This window comes from Rhinopithecus bieti, unplaced genomic scaffold, assembly GCF_001698545.2.
Source record: "Rhinopithecus bieti isolate Rb0 unplaced genomic scaffold, ASM169854v2 scaffold_28016, whole genome shotgun sequence".
Classification (NCBI taxonomy): Eukaryota; Metazoa; Chordata; class Mammalia; order Primates; family Cercopithecidae; genus Rhinopithecus; species Rhinopithecus bieti.
In genome coordinates this window covers 2,837,300-2,861,322 of record NW_016813202.1, presented here as the reverse complement: position 1 = coordinate 2,861,322, position 24,023 = coordinate 2,837,300, and the positions used below count along the sequence as shown (strand labels likewise).

Below are 24,023 nucleotides of genomic sequence, written 5' to 3'. Positions count from 1 at the left end.
AAAAAAGATTTTTTTTTAAAAAAAAATGTAACCTCCATTTTCGCTATTACAATTCCTGCTTGTCTCCAGCCATTGCCTCCGAGTGTCTCCCATATGTTGCTGTAGACTCGGACGTATATTCTTGAGTGCTTTGTAGGCTGCAGAGACTATGGAGATGAACTGGGAATAAGAAAGGTAAAAATCTTGTCATTGCCTTTCCACTGGTTTATGTGATCCAACTGTCTCACCAGATGCTCAACCCCACAGCTATATTAATAAAAAGAGCTGACCATATGGTGGTAAAATGAGATGCTATTGGACCAGAGATAGGGAATGTTTTTAGGAGAGTCTGAGCTAACGGATGTTATCCGTTTGTTATTTTACTCTCATGTTGAAAAATACCCTTTTTTTCCCACTTACTGAACCAGGGATGGGGAGTGCTCTTAGCAGAGTCTAAACTAAGGGATGCTAGATGTTTGTTATTTTACTCTCAAGTTGAAAATTCCTGTTTCACTTGTAAATATAAACATCTTTGCCTGGATTTCCAAATCCTTCACTACCTGGGTTCCGTCGCCTGTCAGACTCTTTACTGTTACCCACGAAGTGGTTCTTTGGCTGGCCCTTGTGCCTGCTGCTCTCTGCACTAGTCACCTGTTTGTGTATGTACCTGTTCAGACCCTATCCACTCTTCAAACATGAACTTCTTATCTATGTCCTTGCTGAAGCCTTCTAACTACCCCTAAACTCCACCAGTTCCCTCTTTGAATTATTCTTACTGGTAGAACCTGTATTAATGCTTTCATATGCCTTCTTACATGGTTTTGTAAGTCATCCGGCCTGATGAAGTAATAACGCACAGCTGTTAAACAACATTAACATTATAGCAGTCTCCAAATAAGTACTTGATTATTTGCAAGAGTTGAGGTTCTTTGGCTGCAAATCTCATTAAGGGAATAAATTTCTAGAAATCAGGGTAATGAGATTCCAAGGTCTTGGGAGAATTAACTTTTAATTTGGGGGAGGAGAAGCATGGTGGAGAGAGGGATGAGGGTCACTGGTCACACCCTAAATATTAACAGATTGACTAATAGAATCAGAATCTTTTCAAGTAGGCAGGTGCTAAGAGGAATTCAAGCTAGGCCAGGTGTTTGGGAAACTCTTGCATGATTTAAATGAAATCAGTATTTCCAGGTAAACTTACAAATGAGTTTACTGAAACATAGTGAATAATTTTTATAAAACTGTGGAGAGTGGGTGGGTTCCTAGAATGTTAAAGATAAGCTTGAATTCTTGAGATTTAAGATGGAAAGCCAAGAGGAAGAGAATTCTGTAGTTAGTTTTGGAACTGTCATATTTAATGTTGAATGCTGAAAAATATTCTAGTACTATGTACTAAAAGGAGATAGCTCATGAACACATATACATTTAAGTACTGGTCACTAGCTTCCTAAGAGAATTGAGAAGGAGTAAGTATAGCCAAATACTTTCATTTTCTTAGTTAAAAATATTTTTTCATAATAAAAGCAGTATATGTTCACTAAAGAAAATGAAGAAAACGTAGAAAACAGAGAAGAAATAAGTATTACTTGAAATATGATCATTTACTTTCTATTATGTCCTTCTACCTTTTATACACAGATACATGTTTAAAGAGATTACATTTTGTTCAATTACCCATGTTATAGATGTTTCTTTTAAAATAATACTGTTTTACCAACTAAATGAATTAGTTGGTAAGGAAATCAATTTAGAGAGATGCTACCAACACTTAGAAAAAAATTTAGTATAGAATACATCTTAAAAATCAGATTGCATTGCACATAAGGAAATATATTGTTATGTTATTTCAGTTCTATGCACATATAAACACACACAAATACAGTTTATACAGTACCCATATATATGTACACACACACATATACAAATATGCACAAACACACATATGTGTTGGTCAAATGTGGCTACTCTGGGCACACCGCCCATGGGTTAGTCCTGCTCTGCAAAGAGCAATAGAAAAATTAATATTTAAAAAAAATGTCAAATATGGGTATCATTAAAAGAAACAAAAGCCAATGCTTTAAAATCTAATTTTTAATATTTGTATAACATTCCAACAGTAGATATGTCTTGATATATTTAAGAAATTCACAATTGTTGTGCTTTCAGACTGTGTTCTATATTTGACAATTATATAATGCAACAAATATTTTTTATATGTGGGAACATCTGGGGTTTTTTTAGGACTAAATTACTAGAACTTGAATTACTGATTCAAAGTGAGAGATTTTTGACCTTTTGGCACATTATGTCAAATTCTATTTGAAAAATTATAGCAATTCAGACTTTTATGAACATTGTACAAGATCACCTATTTTCTTAACCGCTTTCTAATACTAGATGTTATCATATTAACAAAACAAATCTATTTGGAGGAAAAAGTGATTGTGCTGCCTTCTGAATTTTACTTTGGTATTAACAATAGGTTTTCTTTTTTGTTTTCTCATACATCGATTTACCATTTGTATTTCTTTTGTTAAAATTGCCTAAGTCCCTCTCTCATTCTTCTAATGGTGTGTTGCTCTTACAACATTATATGTTTGCAGGGAACTCCTTGTAGACCCTATATTACATTTTTGTCTGTCATAGAGATGCTCATTTACTCATTTTAAAAAGGAGTTTACCAGATTTGAGGACAGGAACTTGCTTTAAACAAAAGATCTTCGGCTAAGTAAGGCATGCAGCAGTGTTTGCAGTATCTCTGTGATTGAAAAAGAGAAAGATGTGCTTCATAACTAAATAAACAATTACCTTCAAGGTGTGCTATTAGGGCAGTGGAATTCTGTCTTCCTCCCTGTTCCTTATGACATTTTAATCAGTAATTTGAATGATTAAGCTGATGAAATTCTGATAAAATGTATGTATGATCCGTTTAAAACCTTGGTTAAAAGACTGAGTAACAAAGAAATGCTTCAAAAAATTATGTAAAGCTGTACAAATGAACTATAACTTACAAGATAAATTTAGTAGAAAGAAGGGTAAAGAACCAATGTACACGAAAGTGAAAAGTAAATAAATAATGAACAAAGAAACCTAGCAGCAAAAGACAAAATTAGGGACAACTAATCTCAGCACATGAGAAAAAAATCCAATTTTTAAAGTATTTTATTTTAAGCCCCAAATGACATTACATGATGCTCTGGTTGGGGACTACAGTGGGGAAGTTGATGCAATTTTCACGTTAGATTTTAAAAGTTATAGTATACAAAGCCAAGGAGGTGATATTCCCACTTTATGCTGGCTGGGCCATATCTCAAATACTATGTTCAGTTATGATTATGAGGCCTACTGGAGAACTGGAGCACATGTACAAAGTGAGCAACCAGGATGATGAAAGAACAGGAAGTTATTAAATGGGAAAACATTAGAAGCTCACTTTCCCATTGTAAGTGTCACTCAGATTTAATTTATTAGCAACATTTAAGACATCTTTACTTTATCAAGTCTTTTTGTCTTCAGCTTAGTTTTCAAAGAAATATCTTTTTCTTTTTATACTCAAATTTCAACAGGTTTATTTTAATAAAGTACTTACATGCAATATGCAATAAATTTAATTATAAACAGCTGTGGGAACAAATAAAAAAACAAAAATGGACTCTTACACAGTTCAACGGGTGGTTGCAGAAATGTGAGGACGTAATTGGAGAGCAGCCTCTCAGCTGTGACATTTGTGTGCTCTTGACATTCACCACGGAGAAAGTGGAGAGCATTGGTATGTCTAGGGTAGTGGATTTCAGAGTGTGGCCTTAAAATCAGCAGCAGCAGCATCACTGAGAATTGGTTAAACATGAAAATTCTTGAATTGGATCCATCAGTAAATGACTTACATAGACTTTCTGAAAGATGGAGTCCAGCAATCTGTGTTAGCATGGGCCCTCCAGGTGATTCTGATGCATCTCAAATGAGAACCATGGATATTTAGTAAGGAGAGATCAGCTGGGATTACTGCTATTTGTGTGATGATTTTTAAACGGTATGGTTTTGGGATGCTTGAAACCAATGTGGAGCAGAGAAAAAGAATAGTTCTAACGTAATCAGAGATGAGGTTACAGAATCTGCATTTGCCAAGCCCCTGGTGATTTTTGAGGTATGGATAGTTGGACCACACTTAGAAAAATAATGAGGTAGGCAAGGCGCGGTGGCTAACGCCTGTAAACCCAGCACTTCGTGAGGCCAAGGTGGGTGGATCACTTGAGGTCAGGCATTTGAGAACAGCCTTGCAACATGGTGAAACCTCCTCTCTACTAAAAATGCAAAAATTAGCTGAGTGTGGTGGTGCATGCCTGTAATCCAAGCTATTTGGGAGGCCGAAGCAGGAGAATCACTTGAGCTGGGAAGGCAGAGGCTGTGGGGAGGCAGAGGCTGCGGGGAGCCAAGATTGCGCCACTGCACTCCATCCTGGATGACAGAGCGAGACTCCGTCTCAAAATACAAAACAAAACAAACAAACAAACAAACAAACAAAAAACAGAAACAAAAAGGAAAGAAAAAAAGAAAATGAAGTCGAGTTTTTTTTAAATTTATAAATTTGTTTTTTATAGAGACCAGATCTATTATGTTGCCCAGGATGATCCTGACCTCCTGGCCTTAAGTGATCCCCACAACCCCTGGCCTCGGCCTCCCAAAGTGCTGGGATTACAGGCACAAGCCACTGTGCCTGGCCAACGAAGAGATTTTAACTAAGGGAAAGAAAAAGAAAACTTGGGGGAGGTGATGTAAATCATACCTCAAGCAATTCACCAGTTGTCATCTAGAGGAAGGGCTCGCATTACTCTGCGGTGGCTTCAGGAAATAAAACTAGGATTAATAGTTGGAAGTTACAGAAAAGTGGATTATGGAAGGGATTTTAAGAGACGGAATGATCTGCTGACTAAGGGTACCACATCTCAGATACTTAGGAGCTGCCAAATGCTGAATACCCATTTGTCACTGAGCCTACAGAAAATATTCTTGCAATGGGCTGAGGATTGGACCCGGGGAAATACGGACCTCTAAGTTCCTTTTCAATTCTGAAACTCCAAAAATTTTATCATTCCCAGTATCTCCTGAAAGTACCTTGAAGATTTACGTTTTACAGTCAGAAAAGAGAAAGCTCTCCCAATAATCTTTTTTATCTCATGTTAGGAATATATTCTTGTTAGATATTAATAGGTCTATTTCAGGTGAACAGTGTTGAAAATAGGGGCTTGTTATTCTCCTTTGTAGTAACTGAGCCCATGTCCATTGGGGAATTCGGTTTTGGCTGATGAAATAGATGAAAAACTTCTTTAATACCAAAATAAAATCTGCATGACTCAAAGAGGCAAAAAACTGATGGATGAACTTTTTATTCCCCCAGAAATAATAGAGCATTCTAGAGAGTGTGCTTTAAATTTCCAATAACTGCCACAGCCTATTTTAGTAATGGCCTCTGCTGGTTGAAATTACAGATATATGTAGTGTATTTAGGATTGTCCACTGTGTGTTCCTATTATTCTTAGATACTGGCCATTGACAAAAACAATGACAACAGCCATCAAAATATAGTGCACAATGAAGAGGACATCAGATTTTGCCCCGTCTGGGCTTGTGTATAGTATCAGCCAAAAACATATGAAAAATGCACCAAGGTTTCTGTAGCTATACACATAATACATCCATGCTTATAGATGGATGCAATTTAGATAAAGATGTCTAATGTATCGCTATTTTAAATTGTCTATTTTAGTGTTACTGCTTTCTGGGTGCTAGCAAAAATTATGGAAAATAATACATTAAAACCACAGCTTGTCATCAGTATAAAAATGGCTTTCTTTTCTGAAAGATGCTTCATAAAAGAATGCTAATGAATATATATGATGCCACATGTGTCTTTAGAATAAGCAAGAGAAAATGATTTTGAAAGAGATGACTTGTTGATCACCCAGGGCTGCCTAGTGAGTGACCTCACAACTAGAAATAATTAATACATGACTCCATTTTTGGTGGAAATTAAATTTGGACATCATAATAAATCCAAACTTTATATCAACTTAACTTCCATTCATCTTTTCCTAGATACTTAAAACAAATTTATAAAATAATGTGCAAATATTACCCTTTAGACCATTGATGGAATTCTGCTTAACTCTTTTTCATTCTATTCAACGCTGTTTAATTCAATGACATAAATTGAGATTGAGAGTTGACCATCTGCAAGGTACTGTGCCAAATGTAGAAATGCTAAGAGTACATTACATATAAGATATAAGTCCTATATCTCCTTGCTTTACTGAGCTACAATTTTGTACCCTAATATGAGATTCAGATCACTTTGAAAAATAATTCAAGTTCAAATATCATCAAATAAAATCAAAGTGATAATGCAACATAATGAGCTAATGGTCATATAACATGATTTCAAAGTGAGACAGTGTGACATTTATATTTCTGCTGTGAAATCTTCCAGTAAACTTGGTTCAAACATGTTCTAAAAAGTTTATTGGTGCTACAAGTCTTCTTCTGCTTTTATTTCTTCTACTTTACCACCCAAGTTTTTGTTGTTATCATCCAATGTGCAGATGACTACAGTAGCTGCCGATGCTGCAAACACATCCTCCTATCTCTAGATTCTTCTAGCTTGCCCTCATCTGCTGTGTAGATGATGATGGCCCATGTGTAAATCCAGAGCACAGAATATGTTCTTGATTACCTTCTTCTGTACTCTGCTTCTCTAACTGGAAACCTCCACAGTAGTCCTTGCCTGAATTTGCCATCTTCAGACCCTCTTTCTTGTGCCACCTTTGCTCTGTCTCTCTCTCTCTTGCAGGGCCCCACTGTTTAGTGGGCAGGTCTCTTGCTTAGGCCTTAACTTTTCCTTTCTCTGCCTACTCTGCACTGCTTTAAGAGAAACTCTCATGATTTATATTAAGGAGGTTAGTGGAAAGCCAGATCTGTTCACTGAACAGTTAACTTGCATGAGCAGAATGAGTCAACCTAGGTGCGCATGTTAGTAGTATCCCCAAAGTAGTAATTTGTGTTCATATCTGTCCTCTTGCAAAGCATAAGCTTCTTATGAGCAGGGGCTTTGTCTTACCTATCCATTCTCAGAACAAAGTGCCTGGCCCACAGTAGGTTCCCAATAACTGTTTTGCTGTTGTTGTTGGATAAAAGAATCTAGTAGTGCGTGAACACATGCATGCTCTTGGGCTGTAAACTTATCATACAGAGCACCCAGGACGGTCTCTGGCTGAAGCCTCATAGCTACTGGCATAAACCCAAGACATGTTCACTGGAACACAATACTTTGGGAAATGCTGTAGAAACTTCTGCCCCTGGCATATGTAGCAGCAGCGGCGACATTTCCCACCATGAGGTGCGTCTACTCGGCAGTCCCACAGCATTCCTTTGGAAGCCCCAGGGCTGCATTGGACACTGACAAAAACCCATGATACAATTCAGAGCTCACAGAACTTGAGCAGCAACTTAAGAACTAACGATGCTACCAGGGCAAAATGAAGATATATTGTCCGAACTCAATTAGGCTACATGGTCTGATACATTGCACACCAATTGATTTACCTCATGCTGCAGGGAGACTAAAATTGCTTCCTCAGGCAAGTTATCATCACCACCAGTTTCAATAAAATAAGATGGATAGCCATATTTGCCAACTACAAAATGACAAATGAGATGGTTTCAGGTCCATAGCAGAAGAAAGAGGAGAAAATAGTTCATCTTTGAGCAGACACACTTCATATGCTTGCTGGTAATATCTATGGTGGGGAAACTCAATGGCCAGTTTATAACTTATTTTCACTGAAGGTGTAGTAGGAATATATTTATTTATTTATTTATTTATTTATTTAGAAACAGAGTCTTGCACTGTCACCCAGGCTGGAGTACAGTGGTGTGATCTAAGCTCACTACAAGCTCTGCCTCCTGGGTTCACGCCATTCTCCTGCCTCAGCCTCCCAAGTAGCTGGGACTACAGGTGCCTGTCACCACGCCCAGTTAATTGTTTTTTTTGTATTTTTAGTAGAGATGGTGTTTCACCTGTTAGCCAGGATGGTCTCGATCTCCTGACCTTGTGATCAGCCCGCCTTGGCCTCCCAAAGTGCTGGGATTACAGGCGTTAGCCACCGTTCCCGGCCATAGTAGGAATTTTTAAGCATAGTTTACCTGTATTAGTGTGTCTGTAATCCCAGGCAACAGAATCCATAGCACTCAACCCTAAAATAATATGCACAAAGTCTTTCTTTAAGGTAAATTCACAGACAGGGGAGGAGATGTAAAATCAAAACCTTCCTTCTCGTAAGTTCCAAGTCTGCTTATGTCCTATGATGGATGTTTTGCGAACCAGATAATCTGCTTCATTATGATGGGTGTTCGTGTCAATTGAGGATCTGACTCACTCTGTGGAGCTCTTACCATGCCTACAACTTCGTTAATATATATGTAATCTAGAAAATGACCTTTCTGAATACTCTAAGGCTTGTCTCTACTTTATTGTGGTAGAAATTGATATCAAGGGAAGTGAAAGTAAGGACAGCCAAGCTGTCTTTTTTAACCACAAAGAGTATGACATAACCCGACACTTAGTCAAAACTTAATAGCTGTTGATGAATGAATGATTTAGAAACTAGTATACTGGTATCTAAAAACAATGATATAAACAGCAGATGCATGGATCCTAGGCCACCAGGTCAATTTTTTCTATTGGGATTATTTATGAGGAAAAATCCAGTGGCAAGTTTATATGTTTTCCTTTTAGTTGTCCTAGGACCCTTTCCAAAACAGCCTGCTTACACTAATGTGCGCGTAGGTCCAATCAATAAAGTCCAGAGTGTCAGCCTGGAGTGACATGGCTCAATCCTGAACAGAACCAAGGTCCATCCCAAACGTGCTGGGAATGGGCAGCTGAGGGACTGCCCAAGAACCTTCGACACTGCACTGCTCCTACCCTGGCCCCATAGCTGGGCTGGTGGGGCTGTGATTCCCAAACGTGGCACCTGTATTATTCACAGGTTTACACTGCATGCAGAGGGTAGTCCCCAGCTTACAGTTTTATAAGTTTTACAGGTTATTAGAATATGGAGGGAAATTGCACACTAGATTTTACATTTAATAACATCCAAGTTAGGCTGGGCATGGTGGCTTATGCCTGTAATCCCAGCACTTTGGGAGGCCAAGGTGGGCAGATCACCTGAGGTCGGGAGTTTGAGACCAGCTTGACCACCATGGAGAAACCCTGTCTCTACTAAAAAATACCAAAAATTAGCCTGGCCTGGTGGTGCATGCCTGTAATCCCAGCTACTTGGAGGGTGAGGCAGGAGAATCACTTGAACCCGGGAGGCGGAGATTGCGGTTAGCCAAGATCACACCATTGCCCTCTAGCCTGGGCAACAAAAGTGAAACTCCATCTAAAAACAAAAACAAACAAACAAAAAACACCAAACAACAAACAAAACCAAGTTAAAGATCATTTGACCAGGAACTAGAAACTATCCTTAGAGTCTTCCACAGTGTCTTAAAAAAAAATGATATAAGTTTCCCAGAAAGTAGCTACAGTTCTTCACTGACTGAAGACTAATTGGCAGTGGAGGCCTGTCATTAATGTGTAACACGTTGGTTTCGGAAATCAGGAATACAACATCTGATCCCCGCCTTCCAGAATACGTTATTTTTCCCTCTAGTGTATGCTCTTGCATGAAGGAAAAAATAAAGATACAAAAGAGGGAAAAACAGATAAATAGATGCCTCTTCCCTTGTAAATTTACATTCCATTTAAGCAGTTCAATTTTTTTATGAAAAGAAAATCAATATACAACTTGGATTTTATCGTACTTTGACCTATAAAAGCAACGAATAAATAAATAACAACCTAAATGTCCATTCATAGATGATTAGAAAAATTACAGGGCATATCCATTCAAAGGAATTTTGCGTGGTTTATTAGAATCAGGTAGAAGAATACTCAATTATTTGGAAGACATTTACAATGCATTTTAAATGAATAAAGAATGTTTCAAAAGAATATTTAAATACAATTCAAATTCTTAAATATTTATATTTATTTGTGCAAAATGCGAATTGGAGCTGTGTCTGGGTAGAGAGAGTTGTCTAGAGGTGAAGAAACTGAGGTTCAGCAGTTTAAATGATTTTTTCTTTTATTGTTATTATAATTATTATTATTTTTGTAGAGATAGGGTCTTGCCATGTTGCCCAGGTTGGTCTTGAACTCTTGGCCTAGAGCCATCCTCCCAAAGTGCCAAGATTACAGACATGAGCCACTGCGCCCGGCCTTAAATGATTTTTTAAAATTCACATGGCTAGAATATATAGGACTAGGTTTCAAACCTAAATAGAAACACATCAAATTCCTTGGCCCAGGCTCTTTTTACGATGTTACCACTTATATATAATCTGTATAAGGCTGTATTAACCAGTGATTCCACAGTGGCCTTAGATAAATCATTTAATTTTATTTAATCAAAAGAACATTCTAAAAGAACTAAGTATTGTATCTTCTTTGTTTTATATTTCAAATAAGAGGATTTACATTTACATTTGCTCCTATTAACATTTAAACAATTGAGTTGCAGAGTTAAAAACAGATTTGGGCTGGGCACAGTGGCTCACACCTGTAATCCCAGTAGTTTGGGAGGCCGAGGTGGGCAGATCACTTGAAGTCAGGAGTTCGAGACCAGCCTGGTCAACATGGTGAAACCCCATTTCTACTAAAATACAAAAAATTAGCCAGGTGTGTTGGCGGGCACCTGTAGTCCCAGCTACTCAGGAGGTTGAGGCAGAATTGTTTGAACCACGGAGGCAGAGGTTGCAGTGAGCCAAGATTGCACCACTGCACTGCAGCCTGGGTGACAGAGTGAAATTGTGTCTCAACGACAACAATGAAACAACAACAACGACAACAACAAAAAAAACCAGATTTGATCCTAAAGATCAACTGATTTCAGAGCCAACCCACTCCTGTTAAATTTCTCTCACGGAGTCTCCACAACTTCTGGTCATCCCTTGCAGTCTCCAGGGCACAGTTAGGGGCTCAAAGCCCCAGCACAAATACACCAGAACAGAGGGAATGGGACAGCCAAGGAGGCATCATCTTTTTTCTATTGATTCTTTTAAAGCCTCTACAGATAATTGTCTTCATTAAGATAGGGTGAAAATATTTCCAAAAGGAGATTAGATTAGGTGAATCCCTGGGCGTTCAACATCAATACTCTCTAAAATTCATTTTTACTTTTCTACTTTTGTAGCCCAGAGCCAGACTGATTTAATTTCTACTTCACACAAAGACAAGACAGGAGGTGAGTCACACAGTTGGCACTTGATTATGAATCTTGATTGAAGGTGTGGCTAATCAGTCATCCTACCCTGCTTTTCCTTTGTTTTCTATCTGTTCCTCTTTAATGTTTGTGTAGCAGACAGATGCTATGGTTTACCTTATCCTATCATGTTATCTTTTCTTATTTTTTGAGACAGAGTTTCGCTTTTGTCACCCAGGTTGGAGTGCAATGGCATGATCTCTGCTCACTGCAACCTCCGCCTCCTGGGTTCAAGTGATTTTCCTGCCTCAGTATCCCAAGTAGCTGGGATTACAGGCGTGCACCACCACGCCTGGCTAATTTTTGTATTTTTAGTAGAGACAGGGTTTCACCATGTTGGCCAGGCTGGTCTTGAACTCCTGACCTCAGGTGATCTACCCGCCTCGGCCTCCCAAAGTGCTGGGATTAAAGGCATGAGCCACCACGCCCAGCAGATGCTGTGATATTTTAATGGCTGAAGAGTGGTGTCAGATTTGATGACGGTGATGAAGAAAATAATTTTCATAATCCTTAAAGCATATGAACTTTTTTGAAAGAGAATAAAGTCAACTTAGTAAGAATAACATTTAAAGGTATGAGAGGATATAGTAACCCTTGAAAGACCAACCTTAAGAGACTTCTCTGATAGCAAGAAAAATAAAGAAATAAAAGAGTAAACAACAAGAAGTGAAAAGGAGGTTTCCTGAGACAACAAACCACAGTGCGGGCATTACACAAAGGGGAGTTATTTTTATCCCACCCATTTTGGGATTGATGAAAATAATAAGAAAATCTAAAAAGAGTAATGAATTTAAAGTAAAAGAAAAAGCTTGCTTCCAGTTCCGGCTCTAACACTCAACAGCTGAGAGATATTGGCCAGGGTGCCCTCACCTCACTATGCCCCCATTTTTTTGTCTGTGAAGAAAGGTGATACCTGCCTGACTACCTCCCAGGATTTTGTGCATGTAAACAATGACCAAAACAACAACAACAAAACAAACAAAAAGGAGTCTCTATTTTTTGGAAGATTGAAAGTGCAATGCAATCCTCAGTTGTTTATTATAATTTTTCTCCAAAGTGCTAGTAAGTGTTTATGAGTCTGGGTAACTAACAAAAACTCCCCTGGAACAGCTGGCTAGCAAAATATTTTGTCTCTGGGGTGAAACAGAAACAACAATGCCATTTTCTAACATCGGTTATAAAACCCTAGGCTGGAACATGTAAATTAACTTACTAAAATAGACACGCATTGGAAATGGACCCAGACTGGGGAGGAGGGTATCATCAGGTGGCAAGATTTATTTATTTTTTGTCAGTTGGGAGAATGTCAAAGAGCAGGGTGGATCCATGGAAATAGCATTAGAGAACAAAATACATTTGGAGTCAGTCCCAGCTCCTTCGCTAACTATGTGACTCTGGGCAAACGATGCACCTCCTTTGACCCTTTAAATTTCTTACCAACAAAATGGGTAAAATAATGGATGTAATAATACTTACCTTACAGAGTCAGCGCATGGATTAAATTAGATAATATTATGAAGCGCCCAGTGCAGAGCCTGGTACATGGCAGATACTCAATGAATGTGAGTTTTTCTCCATTATTTTCCTAGACTACATACTTGTTTACTATTTTCCCCTATTCCATTTCTTTCTGAGATACTGTTGACCTTGTAGCCTCCCTGTATGTACCAAAGCAACCTCCGTAGAGGATTCCTTTAAAATATTTATGTAAATTCCATCTTTACTCCATTAAGTCTATCTGATTGTAATAAAATCACCCATTCTTTGTCTTACATTAAATTATTTTATTGATCCTATAAAAGTGTTTCATAAAATTTAGTATGTAAAGATCTAAGATGCTTGATACAGCTGCTGACCCTTAAGTTGTAAATATGGAACACTAAACCAAGGGGAAATTCAGAGAACCTTTCCAATTGCCTTACTCCATTTCTTCAGAATAACACCCAAATAAAAGTATTACATAAAAAAGATTGCATTTTATTTTCCTGGATGGAAAAGGATTAACACTAAGCAACAGTGCCTGAAAGTTATTATTATGGTTTGTGTGTGTGTGTGTGTGTGTGTGTGTGTGTATGGTACTCAACTTCTTTTCCTTCAGTAATTCCAGTTTTTTTTCCATTTTTTTTAAAGAAGGTAGTTGCTCTTCTTGGTCCAGTGAAATCCTCCAAATTCAGTTAAATGTAACTTCTGGGAATTCTCAGATTACATATGGGCCCTCCCTCCTTTACCTAACACCCAGTAGAAATTGTTTATCTTTCCCTTGTACATCCTAACATTTTGTCTATACCATTGGGTACCTTTGAAATCAAGCTCTACCATGGATGTCCAACCTTTTGGCTTCTCTAGGCCACATTGCAAGAAGAATTATCTTGGGCCACACATAAAAAACACTAAACACTAATGACAAATAATCTTAAAAAAAAAGGGCCAGGCATAATTTTTATAATATCCGCCACCACAGATAAGCAAAAAAGTCCTTGCATTCAAAGGGTTGGACATGGCTGTAAGTCTATCCTTTCTACATGGTCCCAAGACATAGCACACAGTTTGGAACAGAGGTGGCATTTGTGTGAATTTTGGTTGAAGGTGTGGATGATCAGTCCTCTCTTCCCCTTATTTCCTGTTGGCCCTTTCTTAAAGTTTGCAGTGTGTGACCATATGGTGCTATTTTAAGAGTTTGACAAGTGGGTTAGATATGATGTTGGAAGAAAGACAACCATTTGACTTCCCCTTTCCATCTTCCCTGGGTTGCATCACTGTTTTAAATTATATCACAGAAATTTCCATTGTAATTTCAAGAATAGTATATTCTGTCAGCATTACATTTGAAAATGATTAACTTGAAATGCTTCTTAAACGGTACACAGAGTACCTTATTATCTGATAGTCACTTTCTCCAGCAAAATCTTGGAGAATTTTTTGACATTATCTTTGTTGCCCCATGGTGACTTACGAGGCATGCTCCAGAAAATTCTCTATTAAAGAACACAGGTTCCAACAGTGCCAGCCAAAATTTCATAAAGTTTATTTACAATGTGATTCATTCCTGGAGTCCATCATTCTCTATCCATTTAACTCATGCAATCACATTGAATGTTCACAGTATATATTACTGTTCAAATTCTTTCAAATACTCTGTGTACCGTTGCAATGGTAATTCACAAGTAGAAGTGAATAACATTCCCCACCACAAGGATCCTTGAAGGAAAATGAAAACAAAACCATATCTTTGTTGAATCCAGTTTGCTCACATTTCAACACACATAACTCCACTGAACTGGCCATCACAGCAAAAGCCACAACACACACACACAGCAGCATGGAGCTTAACCACACAACTCAACAGACAATGCAGACAAACTTGAGTATAAACCAAGATTTTTCTACCTCTTTTCATAACAGGTTAGTGCTGGCCCTCAGTGTTGGTGTACAGTTTTTATGGCATGGGAAAATAGGGATGTTTCTGCCCTATAAAAATAAATGTGTTGAAGGCTTTAGTTTGAGCTTACACAATGTCAGAAAGTTCCAAAGGCACTGGCACAATACAAAAAAAAGAATCTTACAACAAATATATATCATCAAAACACATGGCAAGATACTAAGAAAACACTGGTAGGAAAACTACTGGTTTCTCAGGTGATTTATGCAACAGTTTTCAATACCTTCCTGAAAAATAAGGAGTAAGAAAGGCAGGCTAGTGGGTCTTTGGTGGGGTATATCTTGTCACCAACCACCACTCATAAAATCTTTAGCTTTAAACTGCTTAGTAGATCATTTTCTCTCTGCAGAAATAAAAAGCATAGAACCCTCATTGTTCTTAATATTTTAAGCTTCGGGAAGGGCTAAGGGAAGGAGCATAGAAATACATGCACTATCTTTAATAAAGAAAGGAATATGAGGAATAAAAATAAAAATATAAAGAATAATTATTATTCCTTCCTTTTATATATTGTAATATAAACTTCTTTTCAAACTTTAGTTCTGTACAGATACTTGTTCACATGTAACATCTTTTTCTACTCTGGAAAGGGATGGGACAGAAAGATAAGCAGAAAACATAAAGTTCTGAATTTGAATAAAAGAAACACTTTTGCTGTTACATCAAGAATGCAAGGTGGGCAACAGGGCTAGAAATAGGAAAATTGGAAAAATTTCATTGGACTTAATGATTCATAATTCCTCAAAAAATAAAACTTACCACATTCTGTGCAAATTTTTCAAAAGATGTTCTGCGATCCATTGAGTTTCCAGACTTACGTATGTGGGGTAGGATAGGGTGAAGGGAAATAAAGGAAGATTAAAAAAAAAAAGCAAGGAAAACAGAGCAGAAAAAGACAGGATAATGAAATGATGCAACGCCAAATCCATGTTCTAAATCAGAAGGCCCATGGAGGTAGGAGAGCTGCCGAGTGAGGCTTCTTCTCATAGGACATGGGCTCTGCTTTCATTAGTGCTAACACCAAAAACTTCCCTTGTACAAACAAAATGGTGTGATTCAAGCAAAATCAAATTAAGCCGAAATGAAGTAGATATGTGAAGGCTTTATACTGACATTTGCAGAGCCTAAATATTTAAAAATCTAGCAGCATATCCTCAGAATTTCCTCAAAACTTTTATCAGAAAAAATTTCTGTTGACAACATCATTAATTCTATAGAGCATTAATGTCTAATAGAACTTTCCAAAAGGATGGAAATCTCATTCTATGCTGTCCAATACAGAAGTCTCTAGCTGTGGTTATTGAGCATTTGAAATTTGGCTACAACGTTGTATAATTTTAATTAACTAAGATTTAAACAGTCCCAAGTGGCTAGTGACTGCTGTACTGGATAGTGTTACTACAAAGTATGCATTTCCAGTTGTAAAGGCAATGGACTTAAAAAAATCTTATTAGCCTATATGATGATCATGAACTACACAAAATTATAATTTAAACTCAGAATTTCAAGAAGCTGTGAACTATTTTAACATTAAAAATAATGAATGGTGTTGATGTTTATGTCCAGGTTTTCTCTTCCCTGTTACATCGATTGCATAAGGAGCTACGAACAGAGAGACATTGATTATTAACATTGTTGAATAGTGAGGTCTACTACAATGCTCCCATAATGTGCTTGGCTACCATGCTAGGTGTATAAAATTCATCACAGGGATATTAAGTGATTCAGGATAAATGCTAAATGAAAATATTCGGAAGCAAACATTCCTACATTTTGTCATCTATTATTGAAAAAGGTGAGTCTACTTTCAGTTATGAGGCCTGTGGTTCAAAACATACATTCTAGCTTACTAAGCAAAGAAACCCCTCTTGAAGTTTTTGACCTAATGACTTTGTTACTTTCTTTTCTTTTTTGTAATTTTGATTCCTTGAAACTAGGCATACAGAAGACTAACATGAAACATGAAAACAGCTTCTAATAAATTTTGCAAAGCATGAACATCTGCAGAAACAAACAAACAGAAAGTAATACAATAAGCAATAAACAAACAGAAACAACTTAAATGGCCCTTATAAAATGCAAAGGTTTGGGGGAGGGTCTTGGAGTATGTTCACTTACCATTAGTCCAATACCCTGGATTCAGCAGAGGTAATTACTCCAGATAATTATAACTGAGAACAAGGTCAAGAGAAAACAACTCACAAAAAAACCAATACCTTTTTCTTTGCCTGTAGAAGCTCCTGATAGGCACTGGATCTTATAAAACGTGGGTATGAATCACTTTTCATCAGTTTGTAAATGTGCTCCTAAAAAGAAATAATGGTTGAGGTGCTTCTTTATTATTTCTTGGGAAAAGTAAAATATTATGATGCCACACATGACTAAAGAACAAATCTAGTAGCAGCTAAAAATAGTAATAACAATGCTGATTAGAATACCTTCTATTTACAGGACATTTAGATCTTCAAATTCAATATCTCATTCATGGGATCATTGTTTAAATTGGTTTAGGAGCTACTGAGGAGGCAAATCACATCCAGTCATAAAAAAAATGGAATTTGATTAATAAAATGTCAGAAAATAACCTCAAATCAAGTTGTTGACTTATATAGATCACTAGAGAATACAACTAAATTTGCTGTCTCTTAAAATTACTCCAGGCCTGAAGTGAGTAATGTTAACTCAGACTGAGTAATCACCCTGGATACTTTTGGCCTCTACATTTACTGTAAGGGTGCCAACTGCCCAGATGAATCAGATCATCTCTTTGGTACAAATTGCATGGAAAATTGTCTTCCACACCCACCTTGGGTCAGAGCACAAGTCCAAAAATAAATTTTGTGATATTTAATTGCTAAGTCTCCAAATTTGTGTGCTCTTTCTTATTACTTACTCAGTGACAGATTAGGTAAATATTTGATCATTCACCCCTAAGAAGTTTGCAATATTCTGTTTTGAGGATGAATTTTGGTAGACAAAGAAGTCAAAAAAAAAAGGAAAAGGTACTCATTCAATTCAATCTTGACCCAATCTAGGGAGATTCTTCTCTGGTCTACTGCAGCTCAGGGAGCTAACATGTGTCTTGATCTTCCTATTCTAGTGAAATACCAGTTAGGTGTAGAGCTTGGAACTACTGGAGAGTATTCTGAATGTCCAAATTTTCTTTCTTTTTTTTTTTTTCTTGAAGAAAATACCTGTTTCAAGAAATGACTCCAGTTCTCTGGTCTTAAACATAGCAGCAATAATTTGAAGTTACTTTAAACCCATTTAAAGACATTCAGGATTAAGTCTCAAGACCTAGCCCAAGGGTGATCTTCAAAGAATGTTAAGTTTGGAACTGTATGGGAATTTGTTTGAAAAGTAGAGCAATGGCTGGTTTTGGAATGAAGCATTTTGAAATTCAGATTCTACCTTGCTCAAGAACTACCTCTTACAAATAGGGTAGATTTAGGCCAACTTTTTCATCTCTCTGATCCCTAATTTTCTAATCTATAAAATGCATTGTTGTGATGATTAAAGGAATAATAAACATGTTACGAAGCATGGGGTGTGGGTAATAAGTGCTCAGATATACTTGGGTATATGGCAGGTGCTCTTTTAAGTGCTTTCCTGTATTAGTTAGTGTGAGCCTTACAAAACCCCTACGGGCTTGGTAACCATTATGTCCATTTTACAGGCGAAGAAACGGAGGCATGGAGAAGTGGTCACAGAGCAGAGCTGAAATCAGAACCCAGGCAATTTAGCTAATGATAGGATTTTTTTTAAACCACAGAAAAACTAGAATTAAATATCTGAGCTTACCTGAAAACAAATCTAGGGCCAAGTGGTAATGTTTTCTAGAGAAATTTTTTTTTTTCTATAAGAAAAGAGGATCCTTTTAGGCAAGAATATTTTTACGTGACACTGATAACCAAAAAAAGTTCTTTTTTAAACCTCAGGAAGGGCATTCCAAACATGTTACACATTGTTGCCTCTAGAAAGATGCTTGACATTTTATCTTGGACTGAAAGAAAGAAAGATCAGCGGAGAAGTGAGCAGTAGGGCCAGAATTTCCGGTCTGCTCTCTGTCATGCGTCTCTCTAGAGTGTAATCATTTCTACATCGGAGACCATGGCTGAACCACATGGGATAGGTATCCAGTCACTGTTAAAAGTCATGTTAGTTTTCTACACAGTTGCTGATTTCTTTAAATGAAAGCCAAGGAGAAATATATTTTCTGTAGAGCATGGAAATAAGGAAGGATATTCATGTATCTCATTCTTTGTCTTCTATATTTTATTTTAGTAATGTGTGTGTTTTAAAAGGTACTTTTAGAATTAATATTCTTCTCCAAAAGAAGTTTGAGAAATTATGGAGTATGCATGTTCTGATTTAAATACCAACCTCAACACATCATTAGGGAGTGGGTGCAGTGGCTCATGCCTGTAATCCCAGCACTTTGAGAGGCTAAGGTGGGAGGACTGCTTGAGCCCAGGAGTCAGAGACCAGCCTGGGCAACATAGGGAGACCCACCCTGTCTCTACAAAAAAAATTTTTTTTTTTATATTAGCCAGGCATGGTGGTGCATGCCTGTGGTCCCAGCTACTTGGGAGGCTGAGGTAGGAGGATTGCTTAAACCTGGGAGGCCAAGGCTATAGTGAGCCATGATCATGTCACTATAGGGAACAGAAAGAGACCTTGTTTCCAAAAATGAAATGAAATGAAATGAAATGAAATAAAATAAAATAAAATACCACATTATCAGCAAACACTATCCCCTCAAAAGAAGTTGATTTTTCTTCTTGAGTATCAATATTTTTTTAGAGAATGCAGAAATTCAAGTTGTTTTACAAAGGAAATTAAGATCCAGTTTGAGAAAAGATGACTAACAATTTGTCTTAGGAAATTAGAATCAGTTTTCTTTATTTTTTCTTTCTGTAGGCTAAACAATTAACTTGAAAATTTAAGAAATGTCAGAATCTAATATTTGATTTTTTTTCACCAGAGATAAAACTGGTTTGAGTTTGACATAACTTTAAGCTAATTCAGTTTGAATAATTTATAATAATGAATAATTCAGGAATGTCAGAGTCTTAGAATCTCTACATTGAAGATGCCTTAAAGATTTTAAATCTTTTTAAAAAAATGTTTTAAAAAATCTTTTACTGAGATGGGGCCATCACTAGATAATGTTTGCTCACTTATTGGGGAACAGAGTAGAAAATGAAGTAAAAGTTTTAAATTATTTCAAATATGTCCCTTCATATAAAATATTCAAACTTAGAAAATATTCCCAGGTTTTAAAATCTATTCAGTTTAATGTGTCTTTGTTCCTTCCTAGATCAGTTAAAGTTGTTTTACAGCTACCTAATTGAAAATGTTAGAAATAGCTGCCATTTATAATGAAAATAAAATGAATATAACCAACAATCACCTTCTCAGAAGCACATTTGTGACGTGAGGCCCACCGTACACCCACCTGAGCATCTTCAAATGTGTATCGTCCAGGTTCCTTCACGTTCTGTGTGGTTTTGTCATAACTCTTGGAATCCAAGTTAATGGCACTGGGGGCTCCAGGAGCCAGAAACTCTTGCCATATTTCCTGAACTCTTGAGGGCACTTCTTTAATAGGCCTCTTTTTCAAGTCCTCCACTGCCAGCCAGAATCTATGCAAAATGTGAGATCAGGTGTTTACTCTGACGGCCCATCATCTGAAAATCCTTGTGATCTTTACGGATCATGCAGTTCATCATGATGATTCACAGCCAACTCACTTTCTCTGAGGGCTTCCAGTATCTGGGTGGTACTGACTATACTCAAAGGTATAATCTTCTTTGGAAGGAATTATGAAAACAATCTCTTTTAAGTGTTTGTTTTAAAAGCAGATCTGTCAGAGCCCTGTATAACATTCATTTTATCTAAGGAAAGTAGCACTGCTAACTGTTTATTGAAAACGAAGAGGAGTTTGAAGGGAATTAAAGGTGCGGGACATGGAGCCTCCAATTGGGAGACAAAGTCATGCACTGTGTTCTTTGGATCTTCTGTCTATTTGAGCAATGGGGGCTAGTGTGGAGAGCCTTTTCTGTTCTAGCTTGTAAGGGAATTACAAAGAAGGTTTGCTGGAGTTAAAAGAGGCCTGGACATAAGATCAGAAAATGCCCTGGCTGGAAAAATAAAAACAATTAACTAATGATAAGCTAATTTAATTGAGAGAGTTATGGAATGACCGAAGCAGGAAGCTTTCACATGGAATTACTTGAAAAGTTTAAATGTGTAGAGGCATCATTGCAATTTAGAAGCCACAGAAGAGTATGTACTGACTTACTTCTGAATATAGACTTCTGAATACAGACTATATTTATAGTATATATATACTGAAAGAACCTGGGAGTGTGTTTTGGTTGATAATAGCAAGTGGTAAAGTCTAGTGAGAAGGGGCCACATTGTATTAATTGGTTGCATTTCTTCAATATTGTGCTCTAGGTTAGAGCTTGCTGGTTAGATCTCCAGAAATAATATTTAAAAGATAAATGACTATATCATAATTTGTTAATAGAAACAAACACTCTACATGAAAAAGTTGCTGCTAGGACTGTGTTATCCTCCGTAAACACTCTTACTGCTCTAATAGCAGATGCAGTCAAGGAAAGGCAAAGACGACCACAGAGATAGCAAACTTCAGGCAACAGAGTCTTAACAGAGGTGATCAGCAGTACCTTCGTAACTACTAAGCTTTAACTTGACCATTAATAAATAATCAGAAATCAGTAATGAAGTGCATGAGCTAGAATTAGAATATCAACTCCTACTCAGGCTAGTGATTTTTGACTTTTCATTTCCAGATTTTGTTTTTTTTAGATATATGTAACAGAGGATAATCTAACTTTGACAACACCTCAAACAGGAAACTACCACCATGACTTTTAGAAAGGAAGGCTCAAGACCATTCCCACTTAAAGCACAGATTTAGACACTGTGCACTGTAATAGGAATACTATGCAAGGCTGGGCGTGGTGGCTCACGTGTGTAATCCCAGCACTTTGGGAGGGTGAGGCGGGCAGATCATCTGAGGTTGGGAGTTTGAGATCAGCCTGACCAACATGGTGAAACCCCATCTCTACTAATAATAGAAAAATTAGCTGGGCATGGTGGTGAACGCCTGTAATCCCAGCTACTCGGGAGGCTGAGGCACGAGAATCACTTGAACCCGGGAGGTAGAGGTTGCAGTGAGCCGAGATCATGCCACTGCACTCCAGCCTGGGCAACAAGAGCAAAACTCCGTCTCAAATAAATAATAAATAAATAGGAATACTATGCGTAATCTGAGGGAGCAGGAGTTTTGAAATTAACATATGCTCAGTTAAGTTCATTCCAGCACACTTTGAACACATCAATCAAAACAAAGTCTCTGTCCTCAAAGAATGAATAGAGAAAAAGATAAACCATTTAAATGGCCGTAACATCAGGAAGTACATGAATGGCTCTCCAGGAAGAGAATGGCAAGCAGGAAATGGCAAGCAGGAAAGAGTCCCTCTGCTGGGGCAAGTGCTGGATTGGAAAAGGGGGATCTAGAAAAAGCTATTCTAAATCCAGTGACATCTGAAATGGGCCTGGAAATAAGCAGAAAAGATAAAAGGGTTGAGAAGTTAATAACCACAGCTACACTGACATGTAGGTGCAGGCACTGCTCTAAGTGATTCACATATTAACTCATTTAATTCCCACAGTAACTCTATAAAGCAAGTTCTATTATTCCACTCATTTTAGAGAAGAGGAAACTGAGCATATGAAGATGAAGTTGCTTATTTAAGATTGCTCACTATCAGTGTCACGGCTGAGGTTTGCCCCCAGAAAATCTGCAGCAGATGATGTGCTCACAAGCACTCCCTCACATGGTCTTTCTAACAGCATCGTTGTCTTCCTTAGTCTCACCATTACTGTAATTATTGTAATAGCTTAATAGCATGGAGGAGCCGGATGCAATGGCGTGCACCTGTGGTCCTAGCTACTCAGGAGGCTGAGTGGGGAGGATCACTTGAGCCCAGGAGTTCAAGCCTGCTGTGAGCTATGACAGTGCCTCTGAACTGCAGCCTGGGTGTCAGAGAAAGATCCCATCTCTCTTAAAAAAAAAAAAAAAAATCCTATATCCTTTATTTCATGGTAGCTGGAACCTAAGTAAGTATTTTTAATGTCTTTAATTCTTTATTTCCTCATCAGTAAAATGGGATGATAATGCTTATTTCACTGGGTTTCCACTGGATTAATTGGTTTCCATTGGATTCGTTGATTAAATTAATTCCATTAAGCTATACTGATGATATAAATTATATAGAAGGTGCTGAAAAGTACCTGGCATATTTTTAGTCACTCAAAGATAAAAACTCATGATATTACTACATTTTCTTAGCACTTGCTCTATGCTATGTGTTTTGCTCGAAAAAAAGAATGAGGGAAATACATCATAAAATTTCAAGTTTCTTCTCTCTATTAGGGAGAGCAGAGGGTGTATTTGAAACATAAGTAGTTATCGAGAAACAGTGCTTCTTACATTTTTCCTGTCCTAATATTTGAAAAAAAAAATGCTCAGATGAGTGACACACTCTCACTGATAGCAGGAGGGCAGCTGTTTAGGTAAGATGCACGGAGAGTTATTTTATTTGAAGTGCAATTCGCAGCCCTGTTGACCACTGGACCATTTTGTCTCCTTCAGTGTGTGACACAGATATGTCAGTGGAAGCAGAGTAGTGCTCAGATTTGGGGAGCAGTGGACAGTAGCTTGGTACTGGTTTAGGAAGCCAAGAATGCCACCTACATGCAATCTGACCTCCTTAGCCATACTTTCTCGGCTTAAGCTTCCTCAGTCATGCTTTTCTCATCTATAAAATGAGGCAATATTTACACTTTATGCTGGTTTTGGTGGTTAGATGTGTGATGATCAGAAATAATGAATGCAAAATATAACGTAGCATATTATAAAAGTAGCAGATATAAATATATTCTGGTGTCTTGTAGGTATTCAAGAATTAATCCGGCCGGGCGCGTTGGCTCAAGCCTGTAATCCCAGCGCTTTGGGAGGCCGAGACAGGTGGATCACGAGGTCAGGAGATCGAGACCATCCTGGCTAACCGGTGAAACCCTGTCTTTACTAAAAAATACAAAAAAAACTAGCCAGGCGAGGTGGCGGGCGCCTGTAGTCCCAGCTACTGGGGAGGCGGAGGCAGAAAAACGGCGAAAACAGAGGAAGAGGAGCTTGCAGGTAGTTTAGA

The 24,023-nt window shown here is 37.6% G+C and overlaps 1 protein-coding gene across 5 annotated transcripts in view; it reads right to left on the bottom strand.

Moving 5' to 3' along the window:
• RGS7 (regulator of G protein signaling 7) overlaps positions 1–24,023 on the bottom strand; it is a 583,411-nt gene that overhangs the window by 9,314 nt on the left and 550,074 nt on the right. Inside the window, exons 14-17 of one of the 5 annotated variants that reach the window (XM_017847811.1) lie at positions 20,237–20,423; positions 16,995–17,084; positions 15,538–15,591; positions 14,727–14,807 (exon numbers count right to left, since the gene is read on the bottom strand). In XM_017847811.1, coding sequence (XP_017703300.1) covers positions 14,733–14,807; positions 15,538–15,591; positions 16,995–17,084; positions 20,237–20,423 — 406 coding nt within the window. In that variant the 3' untranslated portion in view covers positions 14,727–14,732. Of the gene's footprint in view, positions 1–2,660; positions 2,738–14,726; positions 14,808–15,537; positions 15,592–16,994; positions 17,085–20,236; positions 20,424–24,023 lie in introns of all 5 variants that reach the window. The other 4 variants (XM_017847810.1, XM_017847812.1, XM_017847813.1 and 1 more) reach the window with 4 other exon arrangements.